Source organism: Homalodisca vitripennis, chromosome 1 (genome assembly GCF_021130785.1).
Source record: "Homalodisca vitripennis isolate AUS2020 chromosome 1, UT_GWSS_2.1, whole genome shotgun sequence".
In the NCBI taxonomy this organism is placed as follows: domain Eukaryota; kingdom Metazoa; phylum Arthropoda; class Insecta; order Hemiptera; family Cicadellidae; genus Homalodisca; species Homalodisca vitripennis.
The window spans coordinates 47,573,857-47,599,737 of NC_060207.1; the positions used below are offsets into that span (position 1 = coordinate 47,573,857).

A 25,881-nucleotide genomic window follows, 5' to 3' on the forward strand; every position below is an offset into this window, starting at 1 on the left:
TTTGTCTACTCTTGAGGATTACACCTCAGTACATGAACACAACACAAGATACAGGCAACATTTGGTGACAAAGAGGTGTTGTTATACTCTCACTCAAAATAGTTTTGTCTACCAAGGGATTAAAATGTACAATTGTTTACCACAACATCTTAAGGTGCTGCCTGTAAATAAATTTAAGAATAGTATTAAGCATATTTTATTGGATGAATGTCTGTACTGTGTTCAAGAGTATTATGACATAAACTTTCTTAATTATTGACTGTTATTAATTGTTGTAACTTATTAATTTATTGTTGTTGTCGACACTTGTCCTGCATTCTGTAATGTGTAATGACAAATAAAGGAATCTGAATCTGAATCTTATACTCTTCACTACCTGTTGCATTGTATTGGTCTTGGGCCTTAACCAGCATTCCTTTTAGGTGAATTGTTGTAGGGTCAATTAACATTAATTTTCTTGGCTTTGGCATTGTTCTTGATTTAACCATCGGACAAGCCTCGTTCATTACATGAGTCAGTATCTGAAGAAATCTGTTGTAGGCATTGTTAACCTCCAGAGAACTGTAGACTTCTGTCCAGTCTTGTTGGCCGAGACATGTTTTGAGCTTATAAAGATTTCTGTTGATCATGTGCCTACGCTCCATGGTAGAAGGTGCCTGGAGTTTTGTGCTGTTCAGCTTTAGTGTGCATAGTTGGCCTGTGTGATCGGAAATTCCTGTGTTAATGACATGAACATCAAGCTCCTCTTGTGGGATGTTTGTGCAAACACAGTCAATGGAGGTTCTTGAAGTTGGTGTAATCCTTGTGGGTAGTAAATCGAGTCTTTTCATATCATGGCTTTTTAGGATGTCTTGCATTAGGATGTAGTCATGCTTCTTATCTAGAGAATCTATGTTAATGTCACCCATGAAGATGACACGATGCTTTTCTGCCTGTATTTTTTGAAGGATCTGAGCTATGATTTCCAGGCCTTGAACCAAGTTTCTGTTTGTTCTGTACACACCCATAATGAAGGTGGTAATTTTTCCTATTTTGATTTTAATGACTGCCACTTCACACAATAGCTCAATGCACTGGTCATGAACATTTATTGCTTCAATTTTCTCCTGAAGCAACTCTTTTGCATAGATGGCAACACCTCCTTTTAAGAAAGTTGTCCTGCTGAATTCTGCTACTAATTTGTAGCCGATAGATTGGTTGTTTTCCTCAGCTGTTATTATAATAGTAACTAGTATCGTATTTCATGGTATAATTTGCGTGTCATAATATGAGCTGATCGAAATGGAAAACTTACAGTTGTCTGAACTTGATCGATATTTATTACAATAGTTCATAAACAATATACTGTATTTAATTATTTTGTTTTTAAGAATATAGATGGAGATATTTTTATAAACCAGAATCCAGTTCAACATAGATATGAAGTAAGTATACAATAGCGAGTGATATGATGTGGTGCACCATTGCTGTTTGTTCGGCTGCTGGCCGTTAATTAATTTGTGGCCGCTGGTGCCCGCACGCCAAAACAATACGATCCGCAATGGGTTAATCAAGCAGTTTCAAACTGGCTAATTTATACCTGACAAATTTACTTAAAACTTCCATATAATTCATACTTAAATATTTTAGATTTTAATTAAATCCACATTAAATAACCTAATTGTGGTCCATACTGATCTCTTGCTTAGCTCAGGTGAAACTACAGGTAGTTGTCCTCTCAGCTCAGTAGCCACGGTTAATGATGCCATAAACAATGACAATTTTGCAGTGCATTACAAAAGTTAAACTGTTACACTTACAGTGTCGCTAAAAAGTTTAGGGACAGGCTTAAAAAAAACACAAATTTCTGACAAAAGTTTGTTTTTAATGGAAGCAAATATTTAAATTATACAAAATAGTAAAATGGACATGAATACATACAAATCAGTAATCAATAGGTCCTCCATTAGCTTTATAACATTCTTTGATCCGTTTTGGCATCGAATCAATGAGTGTCAGACAGTCTTCCTTCTTGATACTCCGCCATATCTGTGCCAACATGAACTTCAGTTCAGCTTTGTTCTTGGGTTTGTTCTTCGCTAGACGACTGGCCATGGTATTCCATAAATTTTCTATCGGATTAAGATCCGGGCTTCGTGGTGGCCACTTCAGAACCTCAACATCATGATTACTGAACCATTCTTGTGTGTGTCTTGATTTGTGGCACGGTGCATTGTCTTGTTGAAAGATGTAATTTTCACCAAGCAATTTATTGGCAGATGGTAACATGAATTCTTCTAGAGTTTGACAATATTTAATACTGTTCATTGTGCCTTCAACGAACTGAAGCTCCCCAGGACCCTCACTTGAAATGCAACCCCATATCATTACTGCTTCGCCACCGGCCTGAACTGCAGGCGCTACACATGCTGGTAGAAATTTTTCAGTATTGGTACGTCGTACCCTAACTCTGCGCCTTGGAAATAGTTCAAAACGGCTTTCATCAGAAAACAAAACACGCCGCCAAGCTTCTTTTGTCCACCCTAATCGAGCCTTGCACCAAACTTGGCGTGTCTTTTTGGCCTTGTCATTTAACAAAGGTTTGCGGATAGCGTAAAAATGATTTCATACCTGCATCTCTAAGTCTGGAACTCACAGTTGCTACACTCACATTGTAACGATCATCATCTTGTTTCATGCTGCTTAGTAAATCAGGTGCACTTGCATTTCGGTCCTTTTTGCTCATCACGAGTAGCTTACGATCCTGCCGAGGCGTGGTTTTACGTGGCCTACCACTCCGCGGGGCATCAATCACGGTACCGGCTAGGTTAAAACGTCGCACTGTATTTTCAACACATGTTTTAGACACATGTAACTTGGATGCAATTGTTCGGTATGAACTACCGGTTTTTATACATACCGATAACTTGCCATTTAATGTCCTCGGACACAGATGAGCGGCCCATAATCACAGCTTTAACTTTCACAAAACAGCGAAATAAACAAATCACAAAGAAGATTGCAGTACAACTGTCACAATGGCAGTGTGGAATGCGCGCGCAGGCTTGTTTCACAAAACAACCGCCAGAGGAACAATGACGTGCAGACCGCATGTCTGTAAATGAAGGCGTCTACTTGTAGAAGCGAAATTAAAACTCACATTTTTTGTTATAAAATGTTCGAAAATAAAATTTTATTTGTACCCTGACCAGTTGAGTACAAAATTTATTTGTAACATGACATATTTTTTTAAATGATCATCATATTATAATAAAAGTACTGTGCAAGTTTCATTACAATATGGCAAGCCGTTAAGAAGTTATAAAAATAAAATATCTAAAAAACAAGGTTTTTTTGGCAGTTCCTTAAAATACATTAATGCATGCTTCTTCCACATTTTTGGAGATAAAATATTGAAATTTTGAATAAAAACTTGAATTGATGTCCTTAAAACAGCCAACAATCAATAGCATTGAGAAATTAGTTAGTTTAGGGCCAACTGTAACATTTCTCTTTCAGACAGGTGTCCCTAAACTTTCTAGCGACACTGTACATTATTTCTTGACCAATTTTTACATTTTAGGTGTAAAAATGTTTGTAATTAGGTTTAGCAATTATTCTTTAAAAATGTTAATAATGTTAGTTTTTATGCCAGTAATCTTTAAAATCTTAACCCTTTCCGCTCGGAGCGGTAATGTTAGAATGTCCACAGAGATCGGATGGGCAGCAGTGTTGGCCACCGCCATTTCCTCTAGCGCACGTGTATATTTTTAGAGTTGCCGTCCTCAGAGATCGGATGGTCAGCTGTGCTGTCCGTTGAATAATCCTACTAGCGCTCGGATGGACAGCACCGTTGACCACAAGTTATAAACTCTTTTTTTTTATTCTGACGTATTTTTTTATAATACAACGCATTAAGATCAATCAGCTGTTTCATTACAAAGCTTGGAAATTGATCATCTGGTCAATATTGCATTCTAGGCTTTCGTTTTAGCGCGCTTTTAACCACATTGTCACTAGTGAACGGATTGTTTATTATTCTTAGTATTGTGCAATTTTATTAAATATTAGTGTAAATGAAGTTTTGTAGATATCAGTGTAAATATAACTACAAATTATGGTGTAAATATATCAGTATTAATACCTGGTTTTACTGGTATTATTATTAATTACTGGTATTAGAGCTTGTTGGCGATGTAAGGAACACAAATAAAAAAAGGAAGACCATCCCAATTGCAAGACATTTCCCGACTAAATGGGAAACTTCATCTACCATATCCTCTTGAAGGCAGAAAAGTGAAGAATTTCGTCGTGTGTAGCAGCAGAGCACAAGGCGGCACCAGGAAAAGAGTGAAGTTTTATTGCAAAACTTGTGAAAATGAGCCCGGTCTTCACATCGGTGTTTGTTTTGAAAAGTACCATTCATCTCAGATATTTCAACAACAAGATGACAACTAGCCTGCAGTTAAATTTGTATTCGGAACAATAATAAGCAGTTAAATTTTATTTTTTATCATGTTATAATTATTTACTGTCACATTATTAATACTCATTGTAACTCATGTTAGTTTATAGAAATATAACATTTCCATTGTAATACTTTTCGACTACATTATTATTTACCTTTGGACCTTTAAATCCATTTAACTTTTTAAAAGGCACAGTATCAATGACGAGGCGAAAATAAATCCGAGCTGGTGGGGACGCAACAATGACGTGGCTGCTGCGTGCACCGCTGCTGCCATAGTGGACAGCACCGCTGCCTATCCGATCTGAGTGGACAGTACGCGCTAAAATAATACGAGCCTAAGAGAAGCCATATTTGGTCAGCACTGCTGCCCATCCGAGCGGAAAGGGTTAAACTGTTGGCCATCTTAAAACATGATATAATATTAATTTCCTCTTGTTTTGAGACTGAAAGAAAGATAATTGTACTAAATTTGAGTTTTTTTTATCTTTATTGGTTTATGAAATAAAAATGAAAACTAAAAAACACTTGCATACAGAAGGTAAACAAACAATTTCTGACCCATGTTTATATAAATATATTTTTTCTTTAAATGAAGAACAAATTCCCAAAATATTTCTGTAATTTTCTTTAACACCATGTATATGTATGTATATAAATAAATATCTCTTGCTAACTTTTCAACTAAAGAACAAAATAAAATTATTTTACCTGGACAAACCATTGCTTTTTTAATTGCTGATGGATCTTTTCTTGACCACTTTGCAACTTCTTCATCCATTTTCATTATCTTTGCAGGATTCATAGCCCAAAGACAACCTTTCCTTTGTGAACCACTTGCACCATTGCCTGGTGGTTTTTCAATTTTTTCAAAACATTTATTGAGTGAGAGATTATGTCGCACTGAATTCTTCCATCCATTTGGAGCTGTTTTGAAATATGGGAAATGATGGCTGAAACATAAATTTATAATAACTTGTAACATGTTACTTTTTTTTAATATACAAAATTAAATTCATTAGTAAAATTGTGAAATTAGAACAAAGAATATTTTTTTTTAACATTACAAATAACGACTTGAGTTTTATAATTATCATTAAAGGTAGCAAAATCATTATTTTACTAACGATGAGTCAGACACTATCTGGCAGGTCCGTGCCTACACAGAATATCGCCGTTTCCCCTCCGATCACGGCGAGAGGAGAAGGCTTCCCCCCGTGATCACGCGAACCTATATAATGACAGTCGATTGAAGAGTCGATACACACATACAGTAACAGCGACCCCGGGGTCTAGGAGACGGGCTGACCTTAGTTCGGGTGATCCCCAATGAACTGGGAAAGTACCTCTCCAGGGGCGGCACCACCAAGGTGTCGCTCAAGACCGAAGGGGAATCCGAATCCAGCCATCTAACAATGGTTAGGCTCGGATAAACGCTTACTTAGCGTCCTGCTTGAGGTGGCCCTGCTTTCGACAAAACCCCAGCTGTGCCATCTTTATCAGTTCACAGGTCATATTGATGAATGTCTGAGCCGTTGATCATCAGACGGAGGTAAACAGTTAACTTTACTGGCCATACTATAAAATGATGTTGATGTTGAAGTGATAAATCATAACATAATGTTTATACATAGTAGATTTTTGTCAATATTAGACAATAAGATAAAAATATAAACAAAATTCTACGTAGTTTTGAACCATTTACTACAGAGATAGTTTTCAACAATAGAATTCAAGTTATTCCAATGATGTTTTATTTACCATTCAAATATCCTATAACAATTTTGGAGCATTTCGTTGGTCAATTTCTCTGTACATACAGTAATTTGCTCTAATTTCATACAGATTCATCAACTTTGTCGGTGATATTAATAAATATTGGATATTTCCATGGTACAATTATAAACAGTAGTAATAAAACTATAAAATATTCCATGACGGGTCACATGCAACAACAACACACTATAACTGTCTGCACTGTGCGACTACGGCGAACTCACAAGGAATAAACTCATGACAGAACCAAGGAAGTGTTGACATCTAGTAGAAAATGCCAGAACTACATGCATGGTTGTCATAGAAATGATGCTTGCACAATATTATGGCAGACAGTATAAAACAGGAACAATATAAAATGTATAGATATAGTATTACGTCAGTAGCACTTTCATGCAATCGCTATAACGTAATGGTACATACAAAACTATGATGGGGTTAAAGAGTTTTGGTTTGGATTCTTAGCCAATACCATCTGTCATAAAAGTTTCATAATATTTAAGCTTGGAATTCTAATTTTCTCCAAAACAATATTAAACAGTAATTTAAGAACTCTCAACTTTTTACTCTGATTGCCACTTCTATACAATATTAATTACATGACAATTACTTTTTATAATCATTTATTGCAGCAAACATATTGCAACAGAACTGACATTGAAATATATTTACACACTCATAGATCAGTCAATGTGAAATGGACATGCATGTGAAAGTTCAAAATGATTTGTGATCAAGTGTAACACGAAATATGTTAAAAAAAAACACACACAAACAGATAAAATGATAAACTGTTGAGTTAAAAACCTATTCCAATCAGTCACAGATGAAATCAGAATGTTAGATTACTCACCACATAAAACTGTAGATTTCTGAGACTGGAAGACTTCCTGTCAGTGAATTCTTTAATGCCATTGCAATAAGACATGAATAAGAATAAGCTGGTTTAGGGTATGATTTTACTGGTCCATCATCAACACATGGGACAACATGTCGCTTATGCGAAATCATCTTTTTCGATTGTGTTACCTAAAAAACAATAAATCTGCTAATTGGCTACTTTCACAGGTTTCATTATTTCTATCGTTTGAAATTATGGTCAAAAGTTTTATAGGTCTGTAGTCACAAATAAACATGAGATATTTTATAGATAATAGTTTTTCATTTTGATTTATAGGTATGTGACTTTAAGCATTAAGTAAAAAATTTAAAAAGCAATAATTTGCAAATTTTACAAAAAGATGGTTAATACACAGATTTTAAATAAAGGTAAGTTGTTTAATTTATTTTTATATTATTCTCCCTATTTTATAAAAAATTAGTATAATAGTAAGGGCCTAGTTTAAAAATAAATAGTATGGACAAACAAATGTGCAAGTATGCACGAATAGAAAAAAGTGGCTCAGCACTAAGAAAAGCTAATCAATACTTGGCGGGTTAATAATGCAATAAATGTAAACTCTCAAGTAAAACATGAACATGTTACTAGGCTACTTGAAAAATTAAAAGTATTTACAAAACAATAGGAAAACTTTAATAGATTTTAACATTTATATACTATTTAATTTTTGTATTTTTTTAATCACATTATCAACTTTTTTTCATGTTGGAAAGAAGCTTAAAGAGCTACTGTGAAAGTAAGGATTGTAACAGTAGCAGGGAGTTGTGGCAGGACTATTTGCTTAAATTAAATATTTCAGTGCAGAAGTGTCGGTATTTGAAATGGTAGTAAGTAGTACATTAAGCGTTAAATTGAAATGATTTGTATTCTTACAATTGATAGAGTACATAGTTTTACTGACTTGTAAATGGTGTTTCTGAAGTTTTAAAGTATCAATTTATGGAAGTTTAATTCATCCTTGACTTGTTTCCAATATAGTGGACATTTTTTAGTCTGGAGCATTGATCAAAAAAGAGTTGTACTCAGTACACAATCCTTGATTAATGTTGTGTTTTTTTTTTATTCTACATCATCCTTTTTACATAACATGATTTACTAGAACTGATTTTATAATTATTTACCATGTGATAAGCTACACACACACACGCTACTGAAATATGATATTTCCCATAATGAATTGAAATAAACATAGCATATAGACTTATTACTAAAAGTCATCAACGTTTTACAAGCACTGTACTGTATTTAATTTTAACTGACTGCAGTGGACAGTCGCTGCTACTATCCTGGATTTCCTAAAGTCCATTCTTAATTGCTGCTGCCAGGCTTGTAGAGAATTATGTAACTAATCCCTCAATGGGTTAAATAAAAGAACATTTTTTATTTCATTTGTATGCGCACAAGTATAATACAATTTACATATACTTTTATCTTCCAAAACCCAAACAAGTTAAAAAAATTAAACAAATAGTACAATATTTTTTTATGAATTATAAATTTCCTAAAAATGTAATTTTATTTCAAGAAAACATGACAATAAAACAAACCTCAATGACATTCTTGTCCACGTTATTAACACTGACAAATTCGAATGGAAGACTAATGATTTCTTGTACATTTTTAGAGTGATCAAACGTTACAGTCTGTTCACAAATCTCTTCAACATTAACCTTAACTTCTGTGCCCTCTTCTTCTAGTTCCTCTTCTTCCTCCACATCCACATGATCAACAATTTCTACTTTAGATAAATTATCATTTGAGCTGTTCAGTTCACTCTTTATTGGTGTCTGAAACATAATTTTATTGAACATTTATAAAATTTCAAATTACTACATTTTTAATAAAGTTGAAATCTATGTAGTCATTATTTGTTGACAAAATATTAAAAATGTTTACAAATCTTTAAAAGGCACTTTACCAATTATTACTTTTTAAAAGAAATCTTAACCTTTCTATCCTACAAAACTGGAAACAATATAGAAGAATAATAAAAAGTGATGTTAGGTATGAGAAGTCTATACAGCAGATGCAATATTAAGTAAAATATTAAGTAAGTTACAAGAGTATAACCAAAAGTAACCAGAATTAAATTGCCGTGGGTTGGAGCTATTAGGTGTGGACAGAACAACTCTTAAAAGACACTGATTAACTGTCATATATTAGTGGATTATACTGGAGCTTGGCTCAACGAACTTTAAAGGAAGATTTAGGAATGAAAAAGGTTGCTGTCGAATTTGTTCATCGGTTCTAAATGACATTGACACATTTTTTAATTGAGCAAACCACTAGTACATAAGTTTTATCCATAGTGTTCCCTTAGTAAATGTTTTCAATAACATTTTTATCGAGTAGAAAACAAAATTACACAGCTGCACATTGTTCACTTAAACTTGCCAATAGAGAAAACTCAACAATAACAAATCAGCGCTAGCAAATTAAACGGTTGTTACAAATGCACAGAATAAGCCAGGCCCAGAATACAGGCCACATTGAATGAGTTATGCTATACACACCTAGCTGAAGTAATACATGTTGCAGAATCCCTGTCCATTACAGTTATTCCAATTACTTCTGGGTACCGCCTAGTACAATACTTTTTGTCAATATGCACTCTTTTTCTCTCTATTTTTAAACTAAACTACTCCACTCCAGTCCAATATAAACTTTCATTGACTTACTCCAAATAGTGTAGATGAAATATTACAAATCTATATAAATTTGTGACATTGTCAACTTTAGTAGCTATTATACTAATTTCTACAATACGGATAAAAACACAATTGTAGTTTAACATTGGAAATCTTTTTGCATGTGAAAACAGTACACTTATTTTTAGTATTAAAATTATGGGAGATGTTTAGTTTTTAAGTTATGACAAGTTGAAACTCACATCAGACTTCGGATCAGCATGGGAGGCTTTGTGTTGGCCCCACAGTAAACAAAATACTGGCCCAATGGACCTACTTTCTCCATTTTCAATTACGATACAGAGGTAGCAGAAATGGGAGTTTCACATCAAATTCAAACCCACTAAATAATTCAAAATTAATTGTTTATACAGATAGACATAGGCAAAGAAAGAAATACGCTTTCGTCGTCAATGGGAGAGACTTCGTAAAATGTTAAGCCAATTAATAGAGGGTGTCCTATAAGTTACCTGACAAACTTCTCAGGTGGTTTGCTTTCATCAAAATAATGAAAGAAGTTCATACGCTTTGTTAGCAAGCTACGGTTTACGATCGATTTCACCCGATTTTCTAGGAAAGGACGGAAATAATGTGAAACAGATGTTTTTATGGCATAAAGATAGTTGTTAAATTTATTACATTTTATGTAAAATAAACTGAAAAATTTAATAAAATATGTCCCAGACCTGCAAGACCACCCATTTCTGAGATATTAGACAAAATATGCAAAATTCAGTCTTGAAAAGCATGTTTTGTTAAGATTTGAAGTACATTAACTTTATTAAATGGGTATATAAATGCAAACTTTTTAACCAAAACTTTTACAAAATTTAATTCTGAAGACAATAATGTGAAATAGGATAATAATAAACAAAATACAATAAAATACAAACACAAAGTTTAAACAAAATAATGTTTAATTAAATCAACACATATGAAAAACGAGACAGAAAATGTAATGTATAATTATTAAATGAGCATTCCTCGAAAAACAAAACATTTAATCATGTTTTTAATTCAATCAAGTAAATAGTTACTAAACATTTACAGTAAAAAACATTATAGGTTGAGAAACAAGATTTTAAAAATAAAGCGTCAATTGAATTGCTTTTAGTTAATTGAAAATTGAGAGTTGACAACACTGCTAATTTGGCAACAATACCTGAATACACGTTATTACTGTACAGCTGTCCAACAATTCAGCTATTGCAATAACTTGTCTATCATCTTTGGTTTGTACAGTGTATGTGTATTATTGTTGTGGTTAATTCTAAATATATGAATATGTTTTAAGAGCAAAATCCTAGACTTTAATCTAATAAGTTTAGCGTAACTTGTATAATTTACTTATAAACCTACTGTATACATGTAAGTGTACGAACCAAGTTCAAATGCATCTGCAAAACCATGTAAATTACCAATTACCATTATCCATTGACAATCTATTAATTTTCAGGTGGCAGAAGTTATTCCCTCTCTTTTAAGAGCACTCACTATCCTGTCCATATACTAATGTCAGTGAACACTCATGTAAATTAGTTATTAGGAAATGTCATATGATTAACCTCACAATATATTGTTTAGTAATTTGTTTATTCTGTGTTTTTATCGTTACCCACATGCTTATGTATAAGACCAATGTAACCAGAGTTACTTTTTGACAGACAGAAATTGAGACTCCCAATGGAATCATGTGTAAGATTTTAAATACCGATGTAGAGGTAGTTTCACACCGAATTTCAACCATCTAGGTGAACTAATTTTAAAGTTATCATGTGTACAGACAGACAGAAATTGGATTTCATCATCAGTAATTGGCAATGAAGACTTAGTTAAATGCTCAGCAAATTCATATTTTGGTTTATTGCATACTTTTTGGTTATTCAGGGAAAAAATATCAACTTTTTTTTAATTTCATCGTTTAAATATTCAAAAAGTATAAACTTTATAAGAATAATTATACATTAAAATAAGACATCTCTCAAAATTATATAACAAAAGATTAGGGAATACACTGTTAGTTTTCTATGGGTAAAGAGTACAGTTCAGAAACCCTTTAGCTTTATCACTACAATAAAGAAAAACCAAGTATACATCTCAAAATATTTAAAAAAAAATGCTGATGTCTACTTACAGTGAAAGATATATTATCGTCATTGTTTTTCTCCTCAGTAGTTTCCTCATCATTATCATTGATTTTTGGACCACTTCTATGGCTTGATACAAAAGGCATTACACTGCTAGGATTTACCATTAGAGAAGATCCTCCTTCTCCAAGAAAATCTAGTTCAAAACTAGAGTTGGAATTTGCTGAGTATGATTGTGTCCATAAAGGATTTGCTTCTTCTTCTATTTCTAGTGATGGTAAGTCATAACCCACACCTAAAACATTGAACTTTGTTTTTAAACATATAAACAATTGCAATTTTTCTTACTTGTAAATCTTCACTAATTTAAAATCAAACATTCCAATAATATACATTTTATTTTTGTGTGGCCTTTTACTTTTTATGAGGGTTAGATTTTAATTTAAGGAATAAGTTAAATACATAAGTAAGGAGCATCTACAATGTATCTGAACCTCATTCATTCAAATTCTTCACTAAATCAATTTTAAATTATAATTGCTTGAACTTTTTAAAATTTTTCAATACTATGTAATAGCTACTATTCAAAATAAAGACAAAAATCTGATTCATTTTAACAGAACTGCCCACTGAATAAAAACTACTAAAATCAAAATTTGATTGGAAACATAAAAAAAATTCTTTTGCCTTATATTTTAAGCGGGTAATTTTTGTAAGTGTTGAATCATTCATCCTCCAACTAATGTACATACTGGTAGTATTTTATACAGTTCAGTCAGAAGTTAACACATTCAGTGCGGCCGGCCCCAGATGAGGCCGCCTTGCTGCTCTACACACAAAGCCTCAGTGTGATTCAGCCATTCGTTGTAGACTGTTGAATCTCTGCCGCATTTTAGGTTATGACCAACGCTTTATTGTGATCAGTTTCGTTCGCTTTTACCCGTTACAGTTCTTTTTCAATAGGAGTCCATTGTAATCTTTGAGTGTTCAGTGTGTTATTTCTGTGTATATCAACTGTGTAATTCTTTTTCTACATTATTTGTTTTTTTTATAAAAATGGATCCTGCAGTGCCAGGTACCTCTGGTCAGACTAACTTTCACTCCAGCAATGAACAAAACTACGACAGTGATAGTTCTGTGGATATCATACAAAGAGTTGTTGACGACTCTTCCTCAGACAATTCGTCTGCATGTTCTGAAAGTGAAGACGAGGCTACTGTTATTGAGGTTCCAACTTGGAGTATTACAACAACAGGTATGAGGCCTATTGAATTCGTTAGAACTGAATCTTTGTTAGTCTCAGTCCCGGGGGTTGGTTCCCCAATAGATTTTTTCACACTCCTACTTGACGATGTTTTCCTAGAAAATATCTGCAAATTTACACATGCTTATGCATTCAATTGTGTATACAGTAAACCAACCTTGATACCGAAATCAAGAAAAAATGTGTGGAAAGACATCACTGTACCCGAGTTGAAGACATTTTTAGGCGTTTTATTGCACACAGGCAAAATAAAAAAAATTAATTGAATCCAAGACTAATGGAAAACAGATTATTTATTCAATTTCAAGTGTTTTAGTAATTTTATGTCGAGGGACAGATTCTTGTCCATTATGCGTTGTTTGGATTTTTGCAAAACAAACAACAATGCTCTTGACCCCGGTACTGCAAACTCCATAGAAAAAATTAAGTTCGTTGTAGGTTACTTCAACGACAAAATGTGAAATGTTTACTACCCTCAAAATCTCTCGATGAAGCTATGGTACTGTGGAGAGGAAGATTACACTTCCGTCAGTACATCAAGGGCAAAAGGCACAAGTTTGGTGTCAAATTGTACACTTTTACAGAGCATCAGGGATTTATTCTTAGATTCCTCATGTACACGTGCAAATCAGATACTACAGTAGATGGTGTAGGGCATATGGAGAAGGTTGTCTTACACCTTTTGAAGGATTATTTGGGGCAAGGACATTCAGTGTATATGGACTTTCAGTGAAACAAGTAAGTGATATCAGCAGCAGAACGCTCATAACAACAACTTTCGACAGTACAGGACCAACACAATATGTGGCCGGCCCCAGTAGGGGCTGAAAATTGTGACGTCACAGTTCCAGGAAACTCGGCCGGAAACGTCATTTAGATCTTCAATCCTGCCTTTCCACCGTACAAGGAAAGTTTTTTCTACATAACAATTTTTCAGCATCTGGTAACCCTAATTATGCTTTTTGCCGCAGCGAATGTGTTAAACTAGAACTCATTTGTAATAAGAATCAGCGGAGCACATCCATATGTGCTTAACTGTCCCATTATTTGTAAATCCATGAACAATTCCTAGAAGCTTATCTTTTGAGCCCAAAGAACATAAGAGAATTGAAGTCCACAATTCTAACTGGTTTTTGCAGAAATCTCAGATTTGAAGGTTAAAAATAAATAGGCCCTTTTAGGACTACATGCAGAATTTTTAGCTCGTTCTCTCATTAAAAAAAATAATAATGTCTTTCAATGTATTGATGTAACATTGTTTGTACCTAATAATCTTACTTTCTGTGATGTTTGGAAAATACATATATCCAATCCAGAAAAATAAAAAGAACAAACTACTGACACAAGCGTTGCTTGAGGCAGGCTGCAGTCCAGTATTCTAGGTTAGATATTTGCAGGACACTTTCAATACGTGACAATGATTTTTCTAGAACACAAGATTGGATCTAAACACCCAAAAAATAAATCGGAGATATTGTCATCTGAAGTCCACTTTTAACTCTGTTTATTATTTGGAAAAAAAACAAATCTTTAGAAAAATGCGTTATTACTAAGAAATTTGCAGAAGCCAGGTTATGGCAATATTTTTAAAACTAAGTCATATCCTCTACTTTCTATTTTGATATAATACAAATTATAAAATAGAATTCCATAGTATATTTCATTTACTAAAAAAGTAAATGAGGATATATTTGTATTTTTACAATACCAATATTTGAATGAGTCCGAACCACCATTATTCACCTTAAACAACTTTGAGAAATAAAACCACATGTAGTTTATATATGTATGTATATGTATATATTTATATTATGTATTATTGGACTTCTTGGTATAAAATTTCCTTTAATATTTCGGCTTTGCCGTTTTCAAAAAGGTATAATAAAAAAATAACACAGCAAACAAAATTTAAAAAAGTAAATAAATAAAAATTTACATTAATAAACAGGAATTGTTGAACATGTGATCAACACCAAAGAGAAATATCATGAACAGAGAAAGAATTTAGAAAAAATAATACATAATAAAAACAATTTATCATTTCATCTTTTATTCATACCAAAGGGTACTTTTGATTTTAATATTAACTGATGTGCCTGTTCTAAATTTTCTAAGTAAATTTTGTTTCCATCTTCGGGTACTTTACAAATACCTTTCAGTGAATAACATTGTTCAAAATTTTGTTGGTGGCCTAATGTGTGTTGTGAAACCAATTTTTCATCCTGTTTTTTAGACGAACAACGATGATTATTCATTCTTATGTGCATTAGATTTGTTGTCAATCCAACATAATCCATTGCACAATTTTTACATGTTAATTGATAAATTACAGTTTTACTTTTGCAATTAATTTCTCCTCTAATAGGGTAGTAAGTTTTCTTTGTTTTACTACTGGTAAAAAAATTGGACGATTTTATAATTTTGCAAGTATTACATCATTTGTCTTTAAAGGGTTGACACTTAAAACTTTTCTTCTTTTCTGAATTTTGAATGTCAGAAGGTGGCAATTTGGGCCGTACCGGAAGATTTTTCAGGTTAGTATTTCTACGAAACACTAGCCTGGGTGGTTTTGAAAATAAGTTTTTAGTAATTGGTGAAGATTCAAGAATTTTGTGTGCCGTTCTTAGAATATTGTTTGTTTGTTTTAATATATATATATATATATATATATATATATATATATATATATATATTAAAAATAACTGCACAAAGTACAATATAAAATAAAAATTAATCATCGCCTGTGTATGACAAAGGAAGAGAGAGAGAGAGAGACCATTAAGGTCCTGACCTTGTTCCCAGCGACTACCACCTGTTTCCAGCAATGAAGATCTAGAGTTGGTTCCTTTAAAATGTTGGCTATAGGGGTATATAGATCGCCTAGGTCAGACTGTGTAGTATTTTTAGATAGGTTAAGCATATTAGTTGACTATTTTTTTAAACAATTTGATCATATAGTTATAGGGGGAGATGTTAACATAAATGTTTTAAAAAATGATCATGAACTCAAATTATTCAAAAATATATTAAAAAGTCACAACATGAGGTATCTTATCAATTTTCCGACAAGAGTAACAGAAAATTCTGCATCAGCAATTGATAATTTCATAGTAAAAAACTGTCATGATTCCTTACTAACTGTAGAGGGGGTAATAATCTGTCTCTCAGATCATGACGGACAATTGCTGCATATTCACAATCCAAAGGTAAAAGTTTGAAAAAAATTACCTATAAAGCGCGAAATACGCAAGTTTTCAGCCCAAAACATGAGTGAATTTAATAGGCTCCTAGAAAATGAAGCTTGGGAGAACGTTTACATGGCCTCTGTTGAAAAAAAATATGACGAGTTTCATAATACTTTACAATATTATTTTGATATTTCTTTTCCTAAAACCTTAGTTACTGAAAAAATTTGTAAACAAAATTGGATTTCAGAAGATCTTAAAAATGACAAAAAAGAACTAATACAATTGGCTAAAAAAAACTAGAGGAAAGACAAATGCTCTTTTAAATAAAGACTTGAAACAAAGAAAATGTGAGTATAAAATAAAATTAACACAAGCTAAAACCGATTATTTTGAAAATAGAATAGAAAAATCTACAAATATACAAAAAACAGTGTGGGCACTTATTAACTCTGAAGTTGGGCAAAAAAATCAGAATGAAATTAAAAACATCTCCTTGCAAGAGGGAAATAAAAGTTGGTATAGTCCTAAAACTGTATCTAATGTATTTAATAAATACTTTGTACATGTAGTTCAGGGGATCGGTGAATTTAATTGTCAAAATACAGAAGTTAGCGAAAAGGAACAGGCACAATGTATTAGAAAAGGTTTTAACTTTAAATTTATTGATGCAGAGGAGGTGGAAAAAACCATAAACTCAATAAAGAACAAAAACTCTGCCGGATATGATGAAATCCCTATAAAAGTGATCAAAAATATCAAACAGTATTTAATCCAAATTTTAAGCCACTTAATAAATTTATCATTTGTTTCAGGGATTTTCCCAAATCAGCTTAAAAGATCAAAAATCATACCAATCCATAAGAAAAACTGTCCAGAAACTGTGTCAAACTATCGCCCAATTTCCCTTCTTCCGATAATTTCAAAAATTTATGAGAAAATAGTTAACAAACAATTAATAACATACCTAGAGGATTCTAAATTACTAACTAATATTCAGCACGGTTTTAGACCACAAAAATCAGTAATAACCGCTGCTGTATCTTTTGTTGAGTCTATAATTGAATCAGTAGACAAAGGTGAGTATACAGCAGGAATCTTTATGGACCTATCTAAGGCATTCGATAGTGTAAGCCATTCTCACCTGATAACTAAATTACAATCATTAGGAATACAAAAAAATGCAATTAAGTGGTTTCAATCGTACATTTACAATAGATGCCAATTTGTAGAAATTACCCATAGAACGCATGAAAATAGAGTCTTAAAGGTTTCTTCAGAAACTGAAATGATTAGATATGGTGTCCCTCAGGGATCGATTTTGGACCCTCTTCTGTTCCTATGCTATATAAATGATGTAGGGAGCGCACTCACACGTGCACCCCAAAATAATCTGTGTCTTTATGCAGACGACTCAAATCTTAAAGTAGCAGCCAATACTGTTGAACAGGTTGAGATAATAAGTTTCATTGAATTAGAAAATATTGGAACTTTCTTTATGCAGCACAACTTAATGTTAAATGCTCAAAAAACTAACTTTGTAAGATTTAAAACACACAACAACAAACAGATATCCGAACCATTAATTACGTACAACTCAGAAGAAATTGAGAGTAAAAAAAGCATACAATTTCTCGGCCTAACAATAGATCAACATTTAAGCTGGGACAAACATGTGGATAAAAGCTCGGAGATATTTTCTCTTTATAGGATGTCGTTTTTTTGTAACCAAAAAACACTAAGAAATATATATATATTTTGCAAATTTCCACTCTCATTTATCTTTTGGAATATGTCTCATTGGTGCAACGACAAAAACAAATATGGATAAAATTCTTAAACTACAAAAAAGGGCAATTAGAATTATATTGAGACTAGATTACAATGAAACAGTAAAGGAGAAATTTAAAGAATTAAAATTCTAACAATATATGGCCAATATATTTTTGACACGATTCTAATTGCAAAAAATAATCAAATAAGTAATGAATTAAATCTTGAACCTCATCCATACAACACCAGAAATAAAAAATACATTGTAACAACTCATCACAATTTAAAGTATTATGAGAAAAAAACCATCATACATGGGGCTGAAATTTTTTAAACATCTACCCACTAGTATAAAAAATTTAACTAATCTGAGAATATTCAAAAACACAGTTAAATGGTTTTTGATAAACAAGGCATTGTATTCTCTGGAGGAGTACTTTTCCACCTCCTCGTAGATCGTAGATTTAGATGTACTTATATTAGTAGTTTTAAGATGTACAGACTGCGAGTCTTTGGACACTATTCAATTGTATACTTAGTGTATATATCTGATGAATAAAGATTTTTTTGATTTGATTTGAGATCTGGCTTGCGACACAGCACTTCACTGACTACATGGAACTGCTAGATGGTGTGACTACGTCTTGAAGTCTCAGGTGGCAGAATTTTATAACGCTGGAATTTCAATACTAGTTCGCCGCTATAGTAAGTGCCTAAATTTGTATGGTGACTATGTTGACAAATAGTATTTTAGTGTCACTTTCAAATGTATATAATACAATTTTATCTTGTTCTTTGATTTTTGTTTGTATCAAAACATAATCTTCTATCCGAATAGCCCTCGTACAATAAATTCATTGCACATAAAATTACGCAACTATTAAAATAATGAGCTTATAAAATAAAAAAGCTCAACAAGTATATAATAATAATATTATAAGTAATTTTGGAATCGATTCTGAATATTCAATTTGAATATAAAATTGTTTTAAAAGCATTCTGACTGCAACTACAGTAAGAACATGTGAAAACCTTAATCTTTTAAGGTGGCTACTCTTTGACAGCAACCAGATGCTGTTTTACCTCATTCAGCTTTTTTTGTAGTCCTCAGTTAAAACTAAACAGAATCAGCTCATTGACACAATAATGATAGATTTATGTCACTATTTTAGATACATCACATATAAGTATCATGCGCAACACACAAAAATAGATATAGGATATACAAATTATAACAAAAATATTATTTGTCAAACTACAGTAATTTGTTAATTTGGTTATCTATTTACATTTTTCATACATAAAGTACAAAAATGTGTTGCCAATCGATAATTTGCGTACTACCAATCAGCTGTCGTCCACGAATAGACTTAAGATTCGACAGTCAGCTTCAACACATCACTGGTTATAATAAAGTGAAATCGTAATTTTTCAAGTGTATTTCAAGCACTTCTGTTGGTATCGAAATCAAGTGAAAAGAGCCACGGTACTGAGTATCGGAGTTTATTCATTCCTGGTCAAAACTGCAGGGACATTAAAAAAATTCACACATAATCCATACATGTTTTTCCGGAACATGTAATGCATATATAATGTACGCTTGCAGATTCTCATTGTTGGTGGCAGCCCTGGTTACAGCCCGAATATATCTAGAACTTAATCTAAAACTTCTTAACAGTTAAACTAAAAATGTTTCCATATATAATTTTAGAGTATTAACCAAATTAGGAATAAAAAATTTTACTATCAAAGGGAAATAATTTAACACCTAACTGATTGCAGAGCAAAGTACCTTACTTAATGCACATAGCAATCTCCAAACCAGTGTTTAGGCCAGTAAAACAATATTTTTTTAATAAGAACCCATTTTGAAATGTAGCATCAGATGTAGTGTGAAGTTTTTTTTTCAAAAAAATGATGATGTGATTTTGATTTTTGAAAACCTGTTTTTGGGAGGATTCAAACAAATTCAAAATAAACAAAACATAATCATGTGACATATCATATTAAAGAGCATTTCAAATTCCAAAAATTTTAGCTCAAGCTTTAATAACTTTTTAAATACGTTGTTTAGAAAATTCTGAGACATGACCCAAATCTGCCTTTTTGTGGGTTTTTAATAGCCTGTTAATCAAAAGGCAGAAATATATTACATTTTACATTTTATCTTGTCTTGGTAGGTATAACCAATCCCATATATAGTCTTCTTTTATTATGGCTTTGTTGTTTTTATTAGTTTTTTTTTTATATTGTGTAGTCCATTTATTCCACTTCTTTGAGTTGGTGCTGGATACTGGTGGTTGATGCTGACTATAATTGTTACTTGTTGCAGTTGAACTTTCTGTTTAAATTTTATAAAATTTCTTTACGTATTGCAATCTTGTTCATTATTATCTGTTGTAAAATGGTGTTTACAGTGAATAAATATACTTACCCACAAAATTGCTTATTCCAACCTCTTCACTTATTTCAGAATCACACAATTTAATATCCCAGTCAATCATTTCAGGTAATGAGATACCATCATGCCCATTGATTAAGTAAAGATCCATTGTACTGTACCCTAAAAACAACATACAAACAAGTTATTGAAATTTTACTATTTGAGAATTGGGTGAGGCTTTTAATAAGCGCCCTACACTTGTTAATCGATTGTCACTATTGAACGATTCATTAATTACCCAACTTCGATATTATATAATAATCATACAACAAGAATTAATATACTTTACATGAATAACACATTACAACAAAAAAATAACTTAACAGTAACATTAAAAATAACAAAACCAACTAACATTTAAACCTGGATCACATGTTAAGAGATACTTTACAATATCCAGATAGCTATGAGCAACCGCTTTTGTAAAATGGAGGAAAGGATTCTTACCTGACAGGCGCATTTCTCTGTGGTAAAAATAATTACAAAGATAGTATGCCAGTATTCCACTCCTCAACTTCTATGACCGCTCGCCAATAACTTTCAATCTCATACTCATCGCCATTTTTGGAATGTCCAAAAAATATATATATTACCCGCTGTTTATTGTTTACATTAACATTATTATAATTTATCAATATGTTGAAGTCATATGTTAAGTTAAATGAATTGTACTATCAAATTACTCATTTTATAGAAACAATCGATACATTGGGTAGGGTACGATATAAGCGGACCTGGTTTTTTTTATATTGATATTGACAAACAATATTACTTAATTACAACTTTCGATACTAAAATTTTATGTTTAATTTAAACAATAACTAACGTGTATCAACTATAAACACTTTTTTGTATAATATGCGTATTTTATTTTATAGATAATAACAGACAGTCGAAAGCTCATGGAGGACTGTGAAACGAAAGTTTAAAAGTGGCATATCAGCCGACCTGCTTGCAGATCATTTCTGTGAGTATTCATGCAGAAGAGAAGTATGACTTTCTAGAGAAGATGCCTTAACCACTTCTCGAAAACGGTTAATCATTGCTACACATGAGAAAACATATAAATAATTAAGTATATTTTGTATTTCCTGTTATAAATGTTTTTTATGTTGTTGTCATAACATTATTATTTATGAGTTTTTACTATTTCCAGTTCTAATAGTTTCTTTGATCATTATAGCTCATTTATTATTTATACCATTATCACTATATGCATTATATTAGTTATTTTTATTAAAAATATGATTGATTATGGCTATAGATATGTTGGAATGATTTATAAACACACATCAAATAAATTAATATTAAGTATCGATGATTGTACTAATTGATATAAAAATCCGGGTCCGCTTATCGTACTCTACCCGATACACTCGATAGAAACAAAAATGTGTTAGGCTATATTTAATTAAGAAACTTTTAGTACATATTTCGTAATAATACAATTAAACCTGAAATCATTATAAATGTAATGTACAAATTAGGATTATAAGCCTTAGAATGAAATGTTTCTTGTGGCATAGCCTAACTAATGATCTATTAGGCTATATATAAATTTACCACTCTTTACTTTTACCAAATTATTTTTACTAATCTAGATTGCTCATCATCAAATGACTATGAAATGCAAATCAAACTAAAACTTTATTCCTACATTTAATAAGGATACACTGAAAATACTCATTATCAAGTATGCAAATATAACACAGGTCTATGATCTCAACTAAAATTTGGCTCTTAGTAAAACTGGCAAACCATCCTTCTCTAACATATCTATTTACAATAGCCTATAGTAAAACATTATAGCAAGGAAATAATTTTATTTTAAAATTTAAATTAGTCTTAAAAACTAAACACAAAGCTAGTAACAAAAAGAATTTAAGTTACTTGGGGCTTATCAAGTACATGATTGTAAACAATCCCATTTATAAGGAGTAGAAGAGAAGTATTATAAGGCTTGACATAGGAAAATGTAGTTAATTTATATATATTATTTATGACTGCACTACTAAATATAAACAATCACAACTGTATCCTAGCAACCATTCAAATTAAGTAACAAAGTTTAGAAATCGCTGTCAATGACCTTGAAGCTGTTCCCGCCTCAAGTAGCCGACAATGTAAACAACTCACTTTATAAAAATACTATTTTCAAAATAGCCTAACTTTTTAAAAAGAAAGATATAGATGTATCATCTCTAAAAATAACTTTTTAAATCTGATACTTACAAATACAAAGCGAACACAAATAATCACTAAATGATTATGGCCATGTTATAGGAAAGGAGGTTAAGAAACTTACGATAGAAACAAATCTAAACTATTTATACACTTTAAAAATATAAATTACACTCTATGAAATTTTTACATTTAACTTGTCACATTACCTAGTAAACTTAACTCTAAATCATAAAATTAACAGTTAAAACACGATCTTCAATACGTTAGCAGTCGACCCAGCACCTCACAGACAAAGAAGTTCAATTTTAAAATCAAGGTTTCCGATTGGTCTAAACCCTTTGGGGTTTATCCGCGCTTAATCGTGATTGGTTACTGGAAAGAAACATAATAAACAGAACTGAGTGTCTTTAGAGTACTTCGTGTCATGTGAAAACCACTACAATCAACTAATAATTATCTTTTATTTTATTACCACATTTGTTTGTTTTTTTTTTTAAGAAAACTCTTAATTTTGAAATCCACTTCAAATATGTGTACTCTCCATAGGTTTTGTAAGTTCTAGGATGTAACTTGCCGGTACAGAAAAATGGCGGGTGATTAAATTTCAGCATTTTCAATTAATTAAAAAATATCACAAAATTAGACGTAATAATAGATTTTAAGCGATGGCAACAAACTGTTTCAAATACTAACTGAAGGCAGTTTAATAAAAATGCATTAATTAAATTAAGGAATTTATTTATTTCCTAATCAATAACGTAAACATTCTCTTTGCTACCGTTCTAAACTGGTCCAAATGATTTGGAGTACTTTTACAAGCCAGTATAAAAATAAATAGAGCTTACATATTAAAATTTTAAATAATCTACTGTGTTATAAAAACTGTTTAAAATATTACAGCGTAAATTACTATGCACCCAGTGAAAATTATTAACAATAATCCACCCAAAAAGCAAAGCAGTTAATATCTACTACCCTTGATAATGAAACCTCCAAAAGATGTCAAAATCAAGGCTATCACACTAACTAAGACGTTCTAAATAATATTCATTTATGTCCATCTGTGTTTTATATTGACATTTCGGCCTACAGATAATAAATACATTTATCATTTCAAATTTGATAACCTGCTTGTCTTAATTAAACGTTTCAATGCGGGAAACTTGTGTAAAGAAAAGTTATATTCCAAAAATCTCCAAGAACAACGGGAGATGAAAGTAGGTACTGTAACTTATTAACGGTAATGTAACTTTTTATTAATAAATAAAGCAATAACAGATTATAAACATGTTTACCGATTTTGTGCTAGTCATTAAAGGAGATACGTAAATGCATGCTTAATTCAGTATATACAAAACATTATCTTAGTTACAGACATTTAGATCACAATAAATAAGATAACAAAATACAGTCGCCGAATAAAACACAAGCTTAGGGAAGAGTAATAACTTATTTTTCAAAGATTTGTATTTTGTTTTCCTTATAGTGCTACAATTTATTCATAAGCAACTTTTAACGATCATATAAATGTTTAACGAGGCTATCCAGGTATCTCCTTCGGGCTAGACTGTAGTAATACCTTGTAAATATGAATTACAGGTAGTCCTCCTCCGTAGACTAGTGGATATAGTCATGGCTCTCTAACTAAGAGATCACGGGTACAAATCCCGGGGAGGTCCATTCATACAGGAATAGCAGCCACAGTGTATTAAAACAAGCCAGCATAGCCGAGGGCTGAGGCTTTAAAGAGATAAAAGAAATTACAGGATCATGACAGTAATTTGAATAACTGATAAAGGATAGGTCCGGTTAACTCACAAAATTATGGTGACAAGTGCCATAATTCATATCTTCTTCTTCGTTTATAGGCGCTAGTTGGATATTATGTCGTTTCTCAGTAGGTAACATCAGCTGTTATAATTTACGAAGAATAGTCCTATTTACAATTATTCAAAGATGTTTACATTATGTCAATTTCAAATTTTCATCTTTAATTTGCTTAAAATATATTAAATCTGTTAAAAATATATTTTGCTACATTAAGTTAAATAAACGTTCGTAAAGAGTACAAAAATTAACTAAATTTTGACTGAAATAGCTAAAACAAATACAATATTGTTTTACTAAAATATGTTAAAGAGCCATTAAAAGTTAAGAGATGTAATGCGAGGTTATGTTCCTAGTCTGATAAATCAGCAAAGAGGTGCTTCTTTCATCTTTTTAAGAAACCTCAAGAAAAGGGTATTTTACATAAATACTTACTTTATGTGATAGTTTAAATAAACTTATTTTTTGTTAAGGGGGGTCTGTTCGCCTATCTCCGTAATGTTAATTATATGTAATTTTTATAGAGCTGTGTTGAACCTACACTGAAATGTTTTATTTTATTTTATTAATCATGTAATACTCTAGTCACTGACACAAGGATTTTTGTTTATTTTGTATTTTAATTTTTCTACAAATTTTTTAAAAAATTGTGTTAAATTTCAAGTTTTTAATTCAGAAATTTAATTTTTATAAGCCCAAAAATTAAAATTTTACAAAATCCTTGTGTTAGTGACTAGTAAATACTAAAACAAACACACAGTGAAAATTTCATAAAGATATCTTTAACAGGTCCTGAGAAAACTTACATCAAAGTTAGAAAATACAAATTTTGGGAAAACGCGATTGAAAAAATCGTTGTACTAACCTACAGTGAACTTGGTAACATCAGTAGCTGCCAGTGCTGTAGGCTGGTTTGTCTGCTTCATCCTGCTCAAATTGGTCCTCTAACTTTCTTTTCTTCAATGCCTTAGCCTTCCTGATTTTCTTCTCAAGCTCATTTGCAGCTAATTCGGCTTTCTTGAGTCGCTTATTCTCAAGGCTTTTCATTGCAGCAACCAAATTTTTACCAGGAGAAAGTTTAAGCTCATCCATTATTTGTACTCTACTTATCAGGCCATTATTAAATGTGCTTATAGCTAAATAAGTCCAATATTTTAGCACTGGTAGGCTAACAAAAACCCTTTTTGGTATTACAGACCAAATCACATTGTTCAATGATTCGTTTGGGTTTTGTGTTTTTCCCTTCACACATTTTTGCAAAAGCTCAGGATCAGCCAAATCCCTAAATATTGGCTTGATAGCAAGCA

The 25,881-nt window shown here is 31.8% G+C and overlaps 1 protein-coding gene across 2 annotated transcripts in view; it reads right to left on the reverse strand.

Annotated features, from left to right (window-relative positions):
• Positions 1-23,171, reverse strand: part of LOC124360834 — a 44,972-nt gene extending 21,801 nt beyond the window's left edge. The window contains exons 1-6 of one of the 2 annotated variants that reach the window (XM_046814788.1): positions 22,954-23,171; positions 20,555-20,683; positions 11,946-12,193; positions 8,672-8,911; positions 7,077-7,252; positions 5,159-5,400 (exon numbers count right to left, since the gene is read on the reverse strand). In XM_046814788.1, the coding sequence (XP_046670744.1) occupies positions 5,159-5,400; positions 7,077-7,252; positions 8,672-8,911; positions 11,946-12,193; positions 20,555-20,672 (1,024 nt within the window). In that variant the 5' untranslated portion in view covers positions 20,673-20,683; positions 22,954-23,171. Of the gene's footprint in view, positions 1-5,158; positions 5,401-7,076; positions 7,253-8,671; positions 8,912-11,945; positions 12,194-20,554; positions 20,684-21,010; positions 21,195-22,953 lie in introns of those variants that run through there. The other variant, XM_046814779.1, reaches the window with a different exon arrangement.
• Between the last annotated feature and the right edge of the window lie 2,710 nt (positions 23,172-25,881).